The 19,209-nt window shown below is 45.8% G+C and overlaps 1 protein-coding gene across 7 annotated transcripts in view; it reads right to left on the minus strand.

The window, feature by feature from the left end:
- LOC146835261 (uncharacterized) overlaps positions 1 to 19,209 on the minus strand; it is a 339,148-nt gene that overhangs the window by 184,362 nt on the left and 135,577 nt on the right. For all 7 annotated transcript variants that reach the window (XM_085602842.1, XM_085602839.1, XM_085602841.1 and 4 more), the window contains exon 6: positions 15,155 to 15,347. In XM_085602842.1, the coding sequence (XP_085458968.1) occupies positions 15,155 to 15,347 (193 nt within the window). The remainder of the gene's footprint in view (positions 1 to 15,154; positions 15,348 to 19,209) is intronic.

The following is a 19,209-nucleotide window of genomic DNA, read 5'->3' on the forward strand; positions in this document are numbered from 1 at the left end:
ATTACATACATTTATATTATCACAAGGATGCCCAGAATCCACCCTTATGTTGGGCCACAAACAGATATGAACATGTAGTTATTACCAACTCTAGAGAATAGTGAAGTTTAACACAGGTAGAGTATTTAAGCCATTTTCCGAAAACAACTTTGGCACCATTTTGGAACTTTTTGAGACTGTGTCATCAGAAAAACCACAAAACGTGGATACTGATTATCGCCAATTTATTGTAAAAAATAGTATGCTTAGTTAGCCTGTGGACGCTTTCTGTAATATTGAGGGGCAATACAAAAATGCAAAAACAACTAAATAGTCATCAAAAAGGGGAGAAAAGATTCAGCGTAATATATTTAAGGACAGTACTCTTGCATACAACAACGCCTATGGATAATGTGATGGCAGGTATTATCAACGTAAGTATTTTAAGAGTTGCAAGTGGTTTCCTGCACTTAGTCTATTTTCTGCAGGATTTCTGCAGAAATTTCAAGGATTTTTCCTATAAAAGTAACCCTTTATCTTCAATCAGGATCCCTGCGATCCTTAACATCTGGCATGTTGCTGGTTTCCTATAGTGAAATTGAGAAGGGCTTGAGTAAAACACACTTAATGCTTTACAGCATGGGGACTCGCAAATATTTTCCCAGGGGTCAAAAGTTTGGTCGCTGGTGTGACCGAGGGCCTGAGGAACTTCAATTTTCGATCACGATCGAATCGACCCGCCATTTTGTAACCCGCCGCCATTTTGTGTTGCCATCACTCAGGCAGCACGGCGAACAAAGTCTATTCTGCTTTTCCTGTAGCTTGGTGTCGAAATACGTTCTCGGCCTTGTTTGCGAAGCTGGTGTTTGGACTAGCCGAGTACACTAATCCTTGTCTGGCTTTTCTAATCCCTGTTTCAACTATCTGTAGGCTCACACTATTCTTTCCCGATCATATCTTATCGACTGGCCTTCACTGTCTCCTGCTAGCATTCTCTTGTGTCATGACTGTCCTCCAATACACACAAGCGTATCTCACCACCTGCAAGTCAGTTGTAATCTGTTAATAAATTAGTTCGGGGTGGGATGACAAACACAGTTGGAGGAGAGGTCTCTTCGAGTCATCTGATATTTCTATTTTCGAACCTTTCTTACTGGTTGCGCTTTGTTTTCCACTTACCCTATTGGCTCTTTCCTTCTATGCTTGGGGCGTGTGTTTTGTTAATAATCATGTATTGTATAGTATTTAATCTGATGCGCCACAGAGTGAAGTGGCAGTCTCCTGAGAACCTACTTTGTGTACTTCTAGGATAACTGTACTAGCTGCAGCTAAATAAATCCAATCTTCTAACGGCGACAGAGTGTCCCGTGTCTCTGTGTAACGAAGCAGGTGAACCCCGGAGACAGAGGGCGTACCCTGCGCCGCCAGGTCCAAAAGGTTCTGGTTCTTCAATTGGTGCCCAACGTTGTGCGGCTTCAGTGGTACCGGTTCTGCTCGAAGGTCGTGAGGAACCTCGCAAGAAAATTCCGGAGGGTTCGCGAGCCACACTAAGCGACCCCTGTATGTCGAAAGTGGTCCGAAGGTCTTTTGCAGCGCGGTTACTCCTACCTGACGGCTACTGGCGACCGCTGCCCTGACTGTCGCCCTGCTTTGGCCCATTCCTCTGTTGATGTATGGTAAAGCGAGACGATAGACGGGCCTCTGTTGGTGGAAGAAGACGTCCTTAGTTAAGTTAAGTATTTTCGTGGGTCGCGCCCACAATTTTGGTTCTTTGTTTGATGTCCTTAGGTGTCTTAGATTTAGTCATTGCAAAGACTAAAGCCGAGGGTAAGTGCATTTGTGCTGCGTAAACGGAGTTTTACTCCCTTGAAGTTTGTGAACAGTCCAGAGACATTGCGAAATGCCTGGTCTGACTAAGTTTGGAAGAATTTGTTGTCTTGGTTGTAATAGGGACTCCCGACTTGAGGACTCTTGTCCGATTCCTTCGGTTGGAACTCCCACATATGAGCTCTATTCGAAACATGGTATCGGCCCCATTGCCTTTAACGAGACATGGACTCGATACACGAAGAAAGATGGTGTTCTCAAATGGCCAGAAAACGGTAGTTTTGACCCTGATGTGCTAGATAATTTGGAAGCAGTATTATTCAAAAGAAAAGCCCGGCCGGCAATGTTTGACTCTTTCCGCCTTTGGCGTAAAGAAGCCAAACAGAAAGAAATTAAACAAGCAAAACGAGATAGGAAAGCACAGGGTATGACAATTATACAGGCTGCCCAACAGTTCAAAAATTATGAAATTGACAATGCGACTGAAATTTCAGAAAGACAACATCGTATGGCGATAGATAAATGCTATCCGGTGTTGCCTGTTTCTCCTTCTGATAATAAGGAAGATATAGAAGAAGATCCCCTAATGTCCCATTTATTGAGGTTGCCTCCGCCCTATGCGCAAAATGCCAATGTACCTCAGCTGTTACAGCCTGCTCAGCTGTTAGTGGTACCTCCGCCGGTTCCAGCTCTTCAGCATTTGCCTCCTCCAGTATTACCGCCCTTGCCGGTTTTACCATCAGTCTCAACTTCTTTGCCTTCATCTCCTTATCTTAGCTCTCCTTTGCCTTCTGCTCCTCCTGTAATTTCTAGTTCTTCTCCTGTTAGTTCTCCTAATACTCTGTCTCCAGTTCTAATGTCTAATTCACCGTCTATGCGTAAGCGTTTCACAGATTCTTTCACTAGTATTCTGTCTCCTTTCTTTGGATCTTTTAATACGTCTCCGGCTTTTGCTCGAAGACAATCTCGTAGTCAGTTTCCAGATTTTGAGGAACGAGAGAAGCTAGATTCTCTTGCACGAAGATGGATCAAGAAGGGTCCACAATATAGTGTGTCTGATATTATGCCTACCTTTTTGCAATGGAATGTGCCTACGCAAAGGTATGTTTTTAATGTAATGTGCGATATTCTCATTAAAGAATGGGAAAATGTGAGTTCGAGTCCGATCTCACAAGATTTGTTAGATGTCCAAGCCAATTTTGAAAAAGGACTTATTGTAGGTTCTAAAGTCGAGGAAGCTGTAAGGACACTCATCTCTTATAGAACCTTATTGTTCTCTCAGATTTTTCTTGATTCTGATCCGTCGGTTAAACTGACGTCGAAAAATTATCCTATGAGAGAGGTTCCTCCAGTATGGAAGGAGGAAGTTGCGGCAGCAGGTGTTAATCCAGCTATTCCTGCTCACTTTCAACGCATATGGGTACATGTGCCATGGAAGAGATCTGAAGTTTTGGCCCTTAAGCAGACTCTACCAGATCCTCGTAAGAACCCTGCAGGTTATTACAAAGAATTATCGCAGACAATTGATGCTTGTATTATGAATCTAGCAGATATTGATATGCTAATGGATAATGTAGTCCCACAGACAATATGGGCTAAGATTCGTAGAGAGGATCACGCACAGGAACTAGGTGCTACTTGGAATGTTATAGCTGATACAGATAGAGACCAAGTGGGTGGCGCAAAGCCTGACGCTTTGATCTCAGAACTTCCTGGTAGAATCATTACGTTAATGAAAACTATGATGCCTGCATTGAGAGTGAATTGGGATAAGTTAGCAGCATGCAAGCAAAAGAAAGATGAAAGTGTCTCTGACTTCTTTACTCATTTTGAGGAGACATTTATCGATCACAGTGGTCAGGACATGGCTACCGAGGGTGGACAGCGATTATTCGTGGACAAATTTGTATTCAATTTGCTTCCCGAGCTGTCACACAAATTAAAAGATTCAGAAAGTTCTTGGGCTGTTTCTTCTTCTGCCCAGATATTGGCTACTGCACAATATTACGAGAATATGGATAAAGAAGAAAAAGAAAAGCAAGAGAAAAAGACGAAAGATTTAAAAACGAAGGTTCTCTTGCAGCAAGCCTATCCTCCACGTTATGTTCAACCTCAGACTCAACAGCCACCGCAGTTTCAGAGATTGTATCAGAAACCTGAGCCATACATTCCGCGACCTTTGTTAGGTCCTAATCAGTGTGCCTATTGTAGAGAGGAAGGTCATTTTAAAAGCAGTTGTCCGGTTTTATTGCAGCGCAATAGAGCGATATCTGCTCCACGAGGTCGTGCTGGCCTCCAGTCAGCAAACAGAGGTAGAGGTCGAGGTGTGTTGACTCAAGAACAGCGTGCCCTCCCTTCTCCTAATTCCATGAACTACTTTGATCAGCAGAATGTGAGATCTACACAGTATTATAATGAAGACCATTATGTTGAAGGCGAGAATGAGAGTCTTCATGCTAACTAGGACAGCCATGGACAAAGTAAGGGAGTTGTGCCAATCCCAGTAGATCAAAATGGTCCTTATGTTAACGTTACTACAATGGGTGTTTCAGAACCATTTCTTCTAGATACTGGAGCAATGAGAAGTTCTATTATTCATTCTAAACTCCCTGGGGCACCTTTGTCTGGCTTAACAAATGTTTCTGTAGGATTCTCTGGCGCCCCTGTTCGCAATCCAGTTTCTTGTCCTTTGCCTATTTCAGTTGGTCCTTATGACTTGGAAGCTCCACTTCTGTTGACGAATGGTTGTGGTGAGAATCTGTTGGGTCTAGACCTATTGAAAAGAATGCATGCTACAATATATTGTTCTCCTTTAGGCGTACATCTCACTCTAGGTCAGAAATTGATCTCCCCAATGTATCTGTCCAAAGATCAGTTTCCACCCGAGTTGCTTTCTCTTCCGACAGCACTTTGGGCCACGGGTCCGAACGATGTGGGTTGTCTTGAGATACCGCCCTATGTTGTCACTCTTAAGCCCAATGTTGAATTACCACGTATCCCACAATATAGAATTTCTGCTGAAGGTGAAAAAGCGCTTTTGGAAATCATTCATGACTTAATTCAGAAGGATGTGGTTGAAGAAACAAGAGGTAACACATGCAATAGTCCTATTCTTCCTGTTCTTAAACGTACTGATCCTTCTCAGCCTCCTGTGTACCGGTTTGTGATTGATCTGCGAGAAGTAAACAAAATTGTGATTCCACAATTTCCTGTTGTTCCAGATATCACTGCCTTGTTGACTATGATACCTTCCACAGCGACTTGGTTTTCTGTTATTGATCTAAAGAATGCCTTCTTCAGTATTCCTATTGCAGAAGAGAGTAGGGACATTTTTGGTTTTTCTCTTGGAGGCCGAAGCTTCCGATTTAAGCGCGCACCCCAAGGGTACTGTGAAAGTCCCTCCATTTACAGCCAAGCTTTGAAATGTCATCTAGATACTTTTCATTTGCCGTCTGGTGCTGCCCTTATCCAATATATGGACGACTTGTTAGTCGCCGCCGATTCAGAAGATATCTGCAAGGATGTCACTGTTGCACTGTTGCGTCACTTGTTTAAGCTGAATCACAAGGTTTCACCCTCCAAACTGCAATATGTTTGTTGAGAGGTTACCTACTTGGGTCATCTCCTATCGAAGGAGGGACGACGATTGACACCAGAACGAATTCAGGCGATTGCACGAATGTCTGTACCATCCACACAAAGGGAAGTACGTGCTTTTCTGGGTATCACTTCTTATTGTAGACAGTGGATCCCTAACTTCTCTTTGATTGCCAAACCTTTGCTGGCACTCACTTTAAAAGATACGCCTCAGCCCCTTCCTTGGACTGATGAGTGCCAAATGAGTTTCACTGATTTACGCACTGCTCTCTGTTCTGCTCCTGTACTAGGTACCCCAGATTACACTAAGCCTTTTACGCTGTATGTTCACGAGAGAGAAGGTTGTGCATTATCAGTCTTGACACAGCAATTTGGAGATAGACAGCGGCCATGTGCTTATTTTTCGGCTACGTTAGATCCCGTAGCTAAAGCATTGCCCAGTTGTCTCAAAGCCACAGCAGCCGCAGCAATTTCTATCCGACAATCTGCTGGGATGGTGTTAGATAACACTCTTATTGTTATGGTGCCGCATGCAGTGGATACCGAGCTAAACAGATCGAAGACACAGCATCTTACGAGTGCACGATTAACTGGTTATGAGCTGATGCTGTTAGCTAGTCACGTGCACATCAAACGATGCAATACCCTGAATCCAGCTACTTTGTTGCCCCTTCCAAATGAGGAGAGTGCTGAGGAGAATGTTGAGGATCAGCATGATTGTTTCTTCCGTACTGAGGAAGAGACAAAAGGAAGAATTGACCTGAGAGACACACCTTTAGAGAATCCGGATGGGACTCTATGGGTAGATGGTTCTTGTTTCAAGATGCCTAATGGAGATACGGTTTCAGCCTATGATGTAACTACCTTACATACGATTGTGGAAACTGCACGCATTAGACACAATTCAGCGCAAGCAGCAGAGTTGATAGCATTGACGAGAGCTTGTGTATTATCGAAAGGGAAAAGAGTGAATGTGTACACTGACAGTCAATATGCCTTTGGTGTCGCGTTCAATTTTGGGCGTCTCTGGAGAGAAAGGGGTTTCTTAACTTCACATGGCACTAAAATACAGCATGGTCAGTTATTGACTGATCTCCTTGAGTCACTTGCTTTACCCATCCAAATAGCGATAGTGAAGTGCAGTGCACACAAGAAGATTACGGATGATGTTGGACGGGGAAATGCATTTGCAAATAAAACAGCAAAGAAAACAGCGAGGGGTTCAACTAGTCGAATGTATATGGCAGGTCCTGCGAATTGGGTCAGGGAGAGAGGAATGTGTGAGAATACAGTGGAAAGCGTGAAAGCGATTCAGAAAGAGGCGTCAGAAAGAGAGTTGAGCAAGTGGAGAGAAAGTACGGGAATGGTAGATGAGATGGGTTGTTGGGTAGAATTATCCGAACATCAACGTTGGTTGTTACCGGATGCTTATGTACTCCCAGTGGTTACTATGGCCCATGGTCCAGCTCACCTTAGTGCAAAAGGCATTTGTAAACTTTTAGCCCCAGTTTGGCATAATGAGAATATCCCGAAATGTGCAGACAACATTGTAAAGCATTGTATTGTTTGTCTGATGTACAATCCAGGAAAGGGAACCCCCACTCCAGCAGGTCACTTTGCTCCTCCGACATACCCATTTGAAGTGTTGCAAATTGATTACATCCATATGGATCGATGCAACAACCTCAAATATGTTCTGGTGGTAGTATGTGCCTTTTCGAGGTGGATAGAAGCATACCCTTTGAAAGATAACACAGCTTTGTCTACAGCTAAAATCCTACTAAAAGAGTTCTTTCCCAGGTTTGGTTTGCCGCGCATAGTCTGTGACAATGGGAGCGAATTTGTTGGCCAAGTCATGCAGAAAGTTTGTGCAGGTCTTGGAATCAAGCAAAAGTTCCACGCGGCAAATCATCCACAGTCAGCGGGTTTAGTAGAATGTTACAATGGAACCTTGAAGTTGAAATTGGCGAAGATTCAAGCAAGTACGGGACTTAATTGGCCTAATGCTTTGCCGTTAGCTCTGCTATCCACCAGAACTGCAGTACATTCTCGTCTGAGACTTAGCCCTTACGAAGTGGTGTTTGGCCGTCCGGCCAACGTATGGGGAATACCTCGTCCTAAAAAGTTCTCAGATTTGCCCTACCCAATGTTGATTGACTATCTGCATGACCTTACAACTAAATTGCATATCCTTCATCGACAGGTTCAGAGTGCTTTGCCGGAGGCTTTCACAGATCCAGGTCATTCCATCCGAGCAGGTGACTGGGTCTGCACCCGAAACTTTCAGAAGAAAAAGAATTTGGAACCCAGATAGCGGGAGCCTCGTATGGTCCTACTCACGACAAGGACAGCAGTGAAAGTTGAAGGAAAGAAAAATTGGATTCACGGTGTGCATTGCAAGAAAGTACCTTTGCCCTTGCCTTTTGATCAGTGGGTTCGTAGAGGGGTTGGTGACTGTGAAGGCGAAACAGTTCCACGATTTGTACCCTTTAGCGATGCACACCTGAAAGGGACATTGTCTGAGAAAGAGGACAACAACATTTTACAAGAAGCAATCTGTTAGACCTGGCACCATTGGCGTGAGTCTCCCTTCCATTTTTTCGCTGTGTCTCCTCTGTTTTTGCTGGATATAGATGCTCTGGGCGCTGTGCCACTGCCATTCAGTGCCACAGCGCGAATGCTCCCTTTGTAAAGATGACATATGAGTTGGTACATCCATGATTGGCTTATTTGGTTTACCTGTTAGTCCCTAGTAGCGTGGCCTATGTGTGCCCAGGGCTGGTAAACCGAATGCTGCTGGTGGGCCTGCAGCACTGGTTTGTGCCACCCACAGAAGCAGCTTGTAAAGTATGTCTCAGACCTGCCACTGCAGTGTCTGCGTGCAGTCCAGAACTGCCATCTTGGCTGTGAAGTGCACCCACTTCCCAGCCCCTAAACCTTCCCTTGGCATCCTGTAAGTCCCCCTTATGATAGGGCGCATTGTATGTGTAAGGTAGGACATGCCCTGATGTATGTAGCATGTCCTAGTAGTGAATTACACCCCATTTCGTTTTTCACTACTGTAAGGCTACCTGTTCTCCATAGGCCAGAATGGGAGGTCTGGGCTATTACATTCTATAGTCCTAACTGACCCACAGAACATGGTAGAAAAACGAATCTAGTATGCCTGAGCTCAGAATATTAAAATACATCTTTTAGTAAAGGTTATTTTTATATTCTGTGTTTGAAACTACCACTTTTAGAGTATAGGTACTTTCTTGCCTAAGCCTTCCAGTTGCTCTGCTATGATGTGTATTGGCTGTCTGGTTTTGGAGGGACAGGGCAGGCTGAGTCAGACCTGGGTTGAATAGAGCGACCTGCCTTGGTGTGAGGGGAGGGGTAGCTCCTGCACTTGAATAGGACTGTGCCTGGCAAGGTGAATGCTGGCTCCACCTCCCACTGTGCGTCTGAGGCAGACCCCCTCTTTCTGAAAGGAAGGATGCAGCCTGATCAACAAAGTGCTCCAGGGCTGGGCAGAACTGGTTCTGGCTGGGTTCAGAGACTTGGGACCCCTAAGAACAAAGACTTTGGGGGTATAAATATTTGTGCACAAACTCCTACAATTGGTATTGCTCCTGGATAACAAGAAGAACCTCTGTCCGTGGGACTACAAGAATCTGCAGGAGAAGGACTGTCCTTGTGCTTGTGTGCTGTTTCTGGGACTGGCCTGCAGCTGTTACTACTGACTTCAAGAAGAGGAAAAGAACTTTGATTGGACTTTTATTTTTGTGCTACAGCAATCACCCAAGGGCTAGGAGAGAGCTAGCCTTCTGCTGGAGTCTCAGGCACATCAGACTCCACCATCAGCCTTCTGTTTCCTCCCAGCGAGGATTACTATCTGCAGGTGAGGCTCCTGTGTGTTCCAGGGCCTCTAGTTCTACTGCTGAGAAGAGAGCGCTGAAAATCGTTGCTAACCTCCGTTAGCGAGCCGCTGCAGCTGGTGAGCGTGAGAAAAATCGCCGCTCCGCTGTCGCCGAGTGCTCGCTAACCCCGAAGATCGTCGCAGCACCTGTCTGCGGGCCTGAAAACGCCCGCTATCCGAAGATCGTCGCAGCACCTGTCTGCGGGCCTGAAAACGCCCGCTATCTGGAAATCATCGCAACAGGATCATCGCAGCGCGGACGCCGAGCGTTCGCCATTTTCCCCGCATCGAATCCGGATCGTCGCTTCCTCGCGGAGCGCCATCTTTGTCAACGCAGCAAGATCGCACACGCAACAGGCTCGGTGCATCATCCTCCCTTCGCGGCAAGGATTTCATCGCATCACCGGCTAAGCGTGAAGAAGTTTGTCGCTTTGTCCTTCCCGCAACCCAGCGCATCATCCTCCCTTGCGGTAAGGATTCAACGCATCGCTGGTTAGCGTGAGGGAATTTATCGCTACAACGCCTTAGCGACATTTTTGTTGCTTTGCTCCAGGAACCAGATACTTTGTGAGTAAAAGGGTCGCAGAGACCCCTGCCTTGAACTAAACATCAGTTTGTGCATCCTGAACTATTTTTCCTTGCAGCATTTCTAAAGTAATTATATTTTTATAGTATTGTGGATTTTTACTGTTATTGGTCTTGTGATTAAGTCTATATAAAAATACCTATTTTTCATAACTACTTGAGTGGTGTCCATTTGTAGTGTTCCTCATTATATTACTGTGTATGGTCATAAATGCTTCACACACTGCCTCTGAGATAAGCCTAGCTGCTCGTGCTACGTTACCACAGGGTTGAGCAGGGGTTGTCAAAGGGTGTAGGCTGCTTACTCTGACTTAGGAAGAAGGGTCCCTACTTGGACAGTGGCCAGCCATTGCCAACTAGAGACCCCCCATTTCTAACACAATCCCATCGCATCGTCGCTTGAATACGACTGAACCACGAACATTGTTTCAAGATCAGAGTGTTCTGGGGAAGGAGCGTTATTACCTCAGGCCCAGACCAAAGAACAATTAAAACTTTCTTCTCCCTTGTGTAGTGTTCTATTTAGGTTGCAGGGTCACGGTAGGAGTCTAGGTCACGACCTGAGTAGTGACAATAGGTCTGCGGGATCCTCAGTGTCATAGGACGGTAGAGCATCGTGACTTCAGTGATTGAGGAAGATTGCCGTGAGCATCCACTAGTGAAAATAGAAACTACACCAAGTAATAAAGAAAGAAGAGATGAAGTGAAGAAAGCATCTTGTAAAATAATGACCAGTCGTTATAGTATAACTCTATGTGTTTTTATATCATTATGTATTGCTTTGGAGATTATTGGTTGGATAGTTTATGAATTGCAGCCAAGGAACACCTCCCCTTCTTCCTCTTTGCCTTTTTCTACTATCTCTCCACACCTCTTTCATACTTTTCCTTCACATGAACTTGTCAGAAGAACCGAGTATTACAACAATTCTTTCGCCCAACTATTACACCAGCATCAATTAGTGGTTAACACAACTGATTGTTTGGTATGTGGTCTTATGCCCCATACCACTGAGAAAGGAATACCATATCTAGTTCTTCCTTTTTCTTATGAGGGTTCCGCTTGGGCATTCTTCGTTATTTTCTCCAATGCTTATCAAAGCAAATTCAGACTGTCCGTTACTTCACAAATTAATTATCCGGATTTTAGTCATAGTTCCTTGATTAAGGGTATGGTAGTTATGGCTAAAAACATGGAGAACAGCAAGATTTCCATTGACGAAAGGAAAGCATACACCAATTGGAACGTCACCCAATATATGTCGAGTCTTAATAATAAAGTGGGAAAAGGAAAATCCTCACCAATCTGGACTATACCACATCAAGGTAACTTCTGTTTAAAAATAAACGATCGCTCTTCTGACACTGCACCAAAGAGTAACTGTTCCTACACGTACATTTATTCCTCTCCGAACTCGCCTCCTCTAGTGCCGTCTCAAGGCTCCTATTTCATCTGCTATGATAGAGCTTATACCTGGTTACCAACGGGTTTCTCTGGTACTTGCTACATAGCTTTCCTTCTTCCTCCTACTTACACTGCTTCTGCCAATTATCACCGAACCCGTCTCAGCCGAGGAATTATTGACTCAAAAGACACCGCGGGACAAGAGGGAGGAGATTTCCTTAAAGGTTTTCTTCCCTTCTGGGGTCCAATGGCCAACAGCAGAAATATAAGACAATTGGTCCGTGTCGTAGAGACTACAATAGACATCATAGTAGGACCCTTAAGTAATATCACGGCGGAACTACAGGCGGATCGTCTTATGACCTTGCAAAATCGAGTTGCCTTAGACTTTATTCTTGCCGATCGTGGTGGAGTATGTAAATTGATCGGGTCAAGCTGTTGTATTTTCATTCCTAATGACGCTCCGACAGTATACCAAGCAATCTCTAAGTTGCACGTAATCTCTGAGTCTATTCATCAGGACGAAGGAGATTGGTCTTTAACGGAATGGTTTTGGGGACTACTGTCCAAATGGGGTTGGAAAGCGTTGACATTCCTTGGAATAATCTTGGACTATCGTATTTTCTTGTTGCCTTTGTATGCACTGTGGTCCCGCTATCAGTGATCTTTGTGCTACTATGTGCATTCCAAAACCCAAACCCCAAGTAACAGAAAACATAAGGATGATGTTACCGCAACAGCTCGATGATCTCATGGCTATTGATGTGGACTCAGATTAACGTGAGTCTATCTTGCCTGAGTTCTGGCAAAAGGAGGGTCTGAGGAACTTCAATTTTCGATCACGATCGAATCGACCCGCCATTTTGTAACCCGCCGCCATTTTGTGTTGCCATCACCTCAGGCAGCACGGCGAACAAAGTCTATTCTGCTTTTCCTGTAGCTTGGTGTCGAAATACGTCCTCGGCCTTGTTTGCGAAGCTGGTGTTTGGACTAGCCGAGTACACTAATCCTTGTCTGGCTTTTCTAATCCCTGTTTCAACTATCTGTAGGCTCACACTATTCTTTCCCAATCATATCTTATCGACTGGCCTTCACTGTCTCCTGCTAGCATTCTCTTGTGTCATGACTGTCCTCCAATACACACAAGCGTATCTCACCACCTGCAAGTCAGTTGTAATCTGTTAATAAATTAGTTCGGGGGTGGGATGACAAACACAGTTGGAGGAGAGGTCTCTTCGAGTGATCTGATATTTCTATTTTCGAACCTTTCTTACTGGTTCCGCTTTGTTTTCCACTTACCCTATTGGCTCTTTCCTTCTATGCTTGGGGCGTGTGTTTTGTTAATAATTATGTATTGTATAGTATTTAATCTGATGCGCCACAGAGTGAAGTGGCAGTCTCCCGAGAACCTACTTTGTGTACTTCTAGGATAACTGTACTAGCTGCAGCTAAATAAATCCAATCTTCTACCGCCGACAGAGTGTCCCGTGTCTCTGTGTAACGAAGCAGGTGAACCCCGGAGACAGAGGGCGTACCCTGCGCCGCCAGGTCCAAAAGGTTCTGGTTCTTCAGGCTGCACAGAAACCAGCAGGGAGTAGTCGGGTGGGGTATTGGAGGGGGGTGTAAGGTAAGCATAGGGGAAGCATGTACATCTACTGGCTGAATTGATTTGCACAATGTGGAAAAAGAAAACCTGGGAACAGTCCTGGCTTCACCGCCTGACCAAACTGTGTGATCCTGGACACTTGTTCTATTTTACTTTACCTTCATTTTCACATATAAGAGGACCTCGAAATACAGGACTTCAGAATGTGCACTGTAAAAAAAAATTCTCCGGTGTTTCATTTAATAAACTAGAAAAATTGCCCATGGCTGATAGGAACCCCAGCCAAAGGGTATACATAACAACTGACGTGCCTCTTAGTTCTCTATTGGCAATGTTACCAGGGAGGTGGAGAAGCATGAATGTTTCTAAACTCATGTTTGAAAACTATCACCTTATAAAAAAAAGTACTTCTCAAAGCAGTGATCTGATTTACTAAGGTGAAAGATTCTGCAGGTTCATGAAATACACTTTTCGGATTTTGAAGAGGCTTTATCATATTTTTAAAGGCTTGCTGCAAGATGTCTCTATAAATGAAAGAGTTCCTGAAGTTAAGCAGTTCCGGGTTCCCTAGTTAATTCCTCTCTTTAACTGCAATAAACATTTAAAGAAACGCTTGCCCGTTTATTTAACCTATTTTTAATGTTAGTGCTCTGTCCAGTAACAAGTAACCCAGTGCCGCTGTTGACCAGAGGGCCGCGTGTAAAGGTCAGGAGGGCCGCGTGTAAAGGTCAGGAGGGCTGCGTGTAAAGGTCAGGAGGGCCGCGTGTAAAGGTCAGGAGGGCCGCGTGTAAAGGTCAGGAGGGCCGCGTGTAAAGGTCAGGAGGGACGCGTGTAAAGGTCAGGAGGGACGCGTGTAAAGGTCAAGAGGGTCGCGTGTAAAGGTCAAGAGGGCCGTGTGTAAAGGTCAAGAGGGCCGCGTGTAAAGGTCAAGAGGGCCGCGTGTGAAGGTCCAGAGGGCCGCGTGTAAACGTCAAGAGGGCTGCATGTAAACGTCAAGAGGGCCCCTTGTAGGGGTCAGGAGGGCCCCTTGTAAAGGTCAGGTGGGCCCTGTGTAAAGGTCAGGTGGGCCCTGTGTAAAGGTCAGGTGGGCCCCGTGTAAGGGTCAGGAGGGCCCCGTGTAAGGGTCAGGAGGGCCCCGTGTAAGGGTCAGGAGGGCCCCGTGTAAGGGTCAGGAGGGCCCCGTGTAAGGGTCAGGAGGGCCCCGTGTAAGGGTCAGGAGGGCCCCGTGTAAGGGTCAGGAGGGCCCCGTGTAAGGGTCAGGAGGGCCCCGTGTAAAGGTCAGGAGGGCCCCGTGTAAAGGTCAGGAGGGCCCCGTGTAAAGGTCAGGAGGGCCCCGTGTAAAGGTCAGGAAGGCCCCGTGTAAAGGTCAGGAGGGCCCCGTGTAAAGGTCAGGAGGGCCCCGTGTAAAGGTCAGGAGGGCCCCGTGTAAAGGTCAGGAGGGCCCCTTGTAAAGGTCAGGAGGGCCCCTTGTAAAGGTCAGGAGGGCCCCTTGTAAAGGTCAGGTGGGCCCCGTGTAAAGGTCAGGAGGGCCCCGTGTAAGGGTCAGGAGGGTCCCTTGTAAAGGTCATGTGGGCCCCGTGTAAGGGTCAGGAGGGCCCCTTGTAAGGGTCAGGAGGGCCCCTTGTAAAGGTCAAGAGAGCCGCGTGTAAAGGTCAGGAGGGCCCCTTGTAAAGGTCAGGTGGGCCCCGTGTAAAGGTCAGGTGGGCCCCGTGTAAAGGTCAGGTGGGCCCCGTGTAAAGGTCAGGTGGGCCCCGTGTAAAGGTCAGGTGGGCCCCGTGTAAGGGTCAGGTGGGTCCCATGTAAGGGTCAGGAGGGCCCCTTGTAATGGTCAGGAGGGCCCCTTGTAATGGTCAGGAGGGCCCCTTGTAATGGTCAGGAGGGCCCCTTGTAATGGTCAGGTGGGCCCCGTGTAAGGGTCAGGAGGGCGCCTTGTAAAGGTCAGGTGGGCCCCGTGTAAAGGTCAGGTGGGCCCCGTTTAAGGGTCAGGAGGGCCCCTTGTAATGGTCAGGAGGGCCCCGTGTAAGGGTCAGGAGGGCCCCGTGTAAAGGTCAGGTGGGCCCCTTGTAAAGGTCAGGTGGGCCCCTTGTAAAGGTCAGGTGGGCCCCGTGTAAAGGTCAGGTGGGCCCCGTGTAAGGGTCAAGAGGGCTGCATGCGCCCCCGGGCCCTACTCTGAGAATCAATGCTTTACAGCATCTGTCTTTTTTGTGAGCACCTCGAAGCTTCAGCAGTGTGCGTTTCTGTACTCCAGCACTCACCTCTCGTTAATCTCTTCCATCAGGTTGAGGACCGACGGCTGCCCCAGAGTCGCTCCTCGATCCGGAATCTCTAGCACCTGCTCCCGGAGGTGGCGCAGCTCACCAGAGAGCTCCCTCCTCAAGTCTTCCATCCTCCTTTCGAGCACAACATCCGAGGTGCTACGGGTGGTGCTCTGCAGCCGCTGCACCTCCTCTGTGACCCCACAACAAAGAGAGAAAAGAAAACGGAACAAGGTCAGAATGAGCAGGGGCGGAACGAACGGTGTACGGGCGGCGCACACGCCTGGTGCGGAGCGCGCCTTTCCTGAGCGCCGGAGTTGGATTCTCGGCACACTTTTGAGCTGTTGCTCACGGACACTAGATTCGAGCCTCTGTGGATCACAGACATCTGCCACGCGTGGATGTTCGGGCTGCAGTGGAATATTTTGGCTCTGCACTCGATTACAGTACTTATGCACTTTTTAAAAAAAAGGATTCTAAGAATAAATATTTCTACTAATTTGATTACTTGTTACTTGCACTTATTATTTATTAACGTATAGCTTATTTGTACTTATTTTACTTATGGATACTTATTTATAGTTATTTATTACATTTTTATTTACTTATTGCTTCTTTCTTTTTTATTTATCTACTTTCAATGATTTTATCTTACTTCTAGTTGTATTGCCTCTCGGCTTTTCTATGCGTGTCACGGACTCTTTCAGTGTGGCGCTTTCCTAAACTCACTGTGCCTTCTCGGTTTCTCCTAATGGCTTGTTCAGTGTTTCGGCGACTATCTCTAGGTCTGTCTCAGTCTCTTTTCTCAACGTTTGGCTGACTGTCAGATCAACACGCCGATTGGCAGTCCCTCTTTTGTGGCTCTTGGCCTTCGAGATTATTTCTGTGGCTCCGGCAGTCTATTTAAATACCATCTCTCTAAGAGAATCTCTCTTTCTGCCACTGCCCATCTTTCTTTGAGGCTCCAAGTGTCGCATTGTCAGCCTCTTGCTCTAGGTGCTTCTCGGTAGCTCCATGTCGATCGGTACGGTTCTCTTGTTTAAGCTGATCTCTGAATATTTGTTATTCTCTTTCATTATGCAGCTGATTATATTGTTGTCAATCTTTTTTTGTCTGTTTGTGCAAATGTGTTTCTTCTATTTTCTAAAGAAAATGAGACGCCGCAAAAAGGGTTTTTTTCAAATAAATTATTGATCTGTTATTTCTTTTGGTCATCGCGTTTAAATCATCCTTTGGCTGGTTTGACAGCGACAGCAGTTTAGCTAATATTTTGTAGCCAAGGTGCCTCTTTGTCAGATCCTCCCACTAAAGGTCTCTTTGTCTCTGCCGGCGAGACAGCCTCTTCTCTTTCAGGATGGTTTAGTAAATCCTGAATCTAAAAATGGAATTTGTGCATCTTTTAGCATACAACTACAGCTTGATTTTTTCATTTTCAGTTTGTTGCGCTCTACTCCCTCTCCAGTGTGTTTCTCTCCGAGTCCTGGTGTCATCTCTAGGACGAAGGCTTTCACGGACAGCTCTCAGCGCACATGTATTTTCTAACATTCACAATGGGGATCGGACACGTTTAGAATAAACACTGAATCAGCTTACAACCTCTTCATGTGTGCTGTGTGTGTTTGTTCAGCTCATCTGCTAAGTAAAGTTTACATATTTAAAGGAAAAAAATTAAAAAAAAAATAAAAAGAAGAAGATTTTGTGGTGAGTCCAACCTAATCTTTGCTCCGGAAAATTTGGGGGGCTTTGTGGTTCACAAACCATCTGCCAAGGTCGGTAAACTGAGAAATGCAGAGTGGTTGGTAAAGCCTTAAATCTTTTGTCTGGTGTAATTAAATAATGTGAACAATCCATGAACTGCATTTTGAGAGCAGATGGGGGGGGGGGGTGGGGGGGGAGGAGGAGAGCATGAAAGCTATGTGTGGGCACTGGACGCACACCCTACCCCAAGGTGGAACTAGGATTCAACGCATAATATGGCAAGTTTCACGAGCGGCTCATGGGCCAGGTCCCAGTTTTCAAGCTGGTTCTCAGGTTAAGAGGGAAAAGGTGCATTCAGCGCCCTGCGGCCTCTGGGAGAAGGTGGAAACGACTTGAGGCGAAGCTCAGGGCAAGTCCAAAAGCCACGCAAACCCCACTGAGCGCACAAAGACAGCGGCTTGCAGGCTGGGGCCCCAGAGAGCCATACGCTATCCCAAGCATTTGCTGGGCATGGACATTAGTAATTAGCAGGCACGCCTTTACCACGTGTACTTTACAGCCCATGGAATACAACATGGTGTCCTTTACATCGCTGCATTGGACCACGCAAAACCGATGGTAAGCATCGATTTTTAGTTAAATATATTTATACATATTGCGGATTTTGAAACAGGCTTGAAGGTATAAATATGTGCACTACTAATGCAAACTACTTCCTTCAGCCATGTGACTTCTTTAAATGAATCAGCACTCAATTTATTCTATGATCTTGTTCAAGGCTCTGCCCACAAATCCAAGTCCTAAAGAGACCCTGGCGAACAGTTAGCAAGGTTGAATCAAGTCAAGATCTTACACAGGAGGGTGATGCCAAGACAGTTTTGAGGACTTATGCCACTAGGCATACGAGATTAATAATGGTTCACTGCACCTTAGTGGGGAGATCTTCAGTCTACTGTTTATAGGAGTAAAGGATGGAAAAGGGAGTGAGTGTAACGGAGATACCCAAACTCTAGTACTAAAGCCTGGGACTGTATTAACATTTAAAATAATGGGCCTAGAGTTCTATAAAACATTACAAAATGAGCAGGTCACAGTACACCGTACTCGCGTAAAACTCCTTTGCACAACACACAAAGGATGATGGGTAAAAAATGCTTGCTTTCTGTACATGTGTTTCTACCTTTGAGTTAGATGATTCCTCCATTTGCAGAAAAACGTATTTTCTTTATGTTCAATGCAGAATATGTACAAATGTATTAAAGATATTGCAATAAGATATGGAATACTCACAGTACTGATCAATTCTAATGAATACATTTTCAACGTTGTACAGAGCACATTATTGTTTTCTTTTTCCAGTTATGAATTTGGCTGCAGGATGAAGCCACAATTCCTGCTGTGGTGCAGCTGGGCCTAGGGTGTGTTCCTAGTTCATGCATGCCCCGTTTCAAAGCCAAAGGACATAGGACCCAATTTACATTTCGGCGGACGGTTTTTCAGTCACAACGGTGACAGATATCCCGTCCGCCCAAACACAAAATCTCATAGGATATTATGGGATTTATATTTTGGCAGACAGGATATCCTTCACAGTTGTGACTGAGTAACCCGTCCGCCAAAACCTAAATCAGGCCCTCTGTCACGGTGGAAAACCTTCAGATTTCATAGCAAATGTTCCACAATATTGAAATTATTGGCTACACGTTGGTCAAGCTTTACTAATTATTGCTGATTTATGATTCCTGAATTGTGTACAGAGGTCATTCACGTTTTTACAGCTTTGGCATTGGCACTGAATCAATAATAATGCATGCTGATCGACATGCAACATGCTGTCTTAGTGGGAAATGCTGGATGGAATGTTTGAATTAACTCTAACTAGGGCGAAGGTTGCTTGTGTTCAAGCTGAGGGAGGACCTGGCTTGGCAGTTCGGGCCTGAATGTTCCCTTTGGAGCAGGGTCAAGGCTGATTTGCATATGACTGGGTCCAAACTGAGGTGCCAGTGTGCAAAATAACAAAGGACTTGGATGCAGCCCAAGTAATTATCAGTAGCTGAGATTAATGCATTCCATCAATCCCTTTTTTGTATACTTTAGTGTGTCGTCCTACGTGGGTATGCCCAAGACATGGTTCCAGTGCACATGGTGGCACTGGAACCAAGATATACCTGGTGATGAGCGCTAACTAATGCGAAACCTGTCCTCTGTTGCTTGTGTTCCGCTTAAGAGTTTACCACGCCAGGCCCCACTGGAGCAAGGTCAAGACTGATTTGTATATGAGGGGGTCCAGGCTGAGGTGGCACGGTGTGCAAAATACCGATGGACTGGGATGAATACTCAAGTAATTACCAGTGGCC

This window comes from Triturus cristatus, chromosome 4_2 (genome assembly GCF_964204655.1).
Source record: "Triturus cristatus chromosome 4_2, aTriCri1.1, whole genome shotgun sequence".
NCBI classification, from domain to species: domain Eukaryota; kingdom Metazoa; phylum Chordata; class Amphibia; order Caudata; family Salamandridae; genus Triturus; species Triturus cristatus.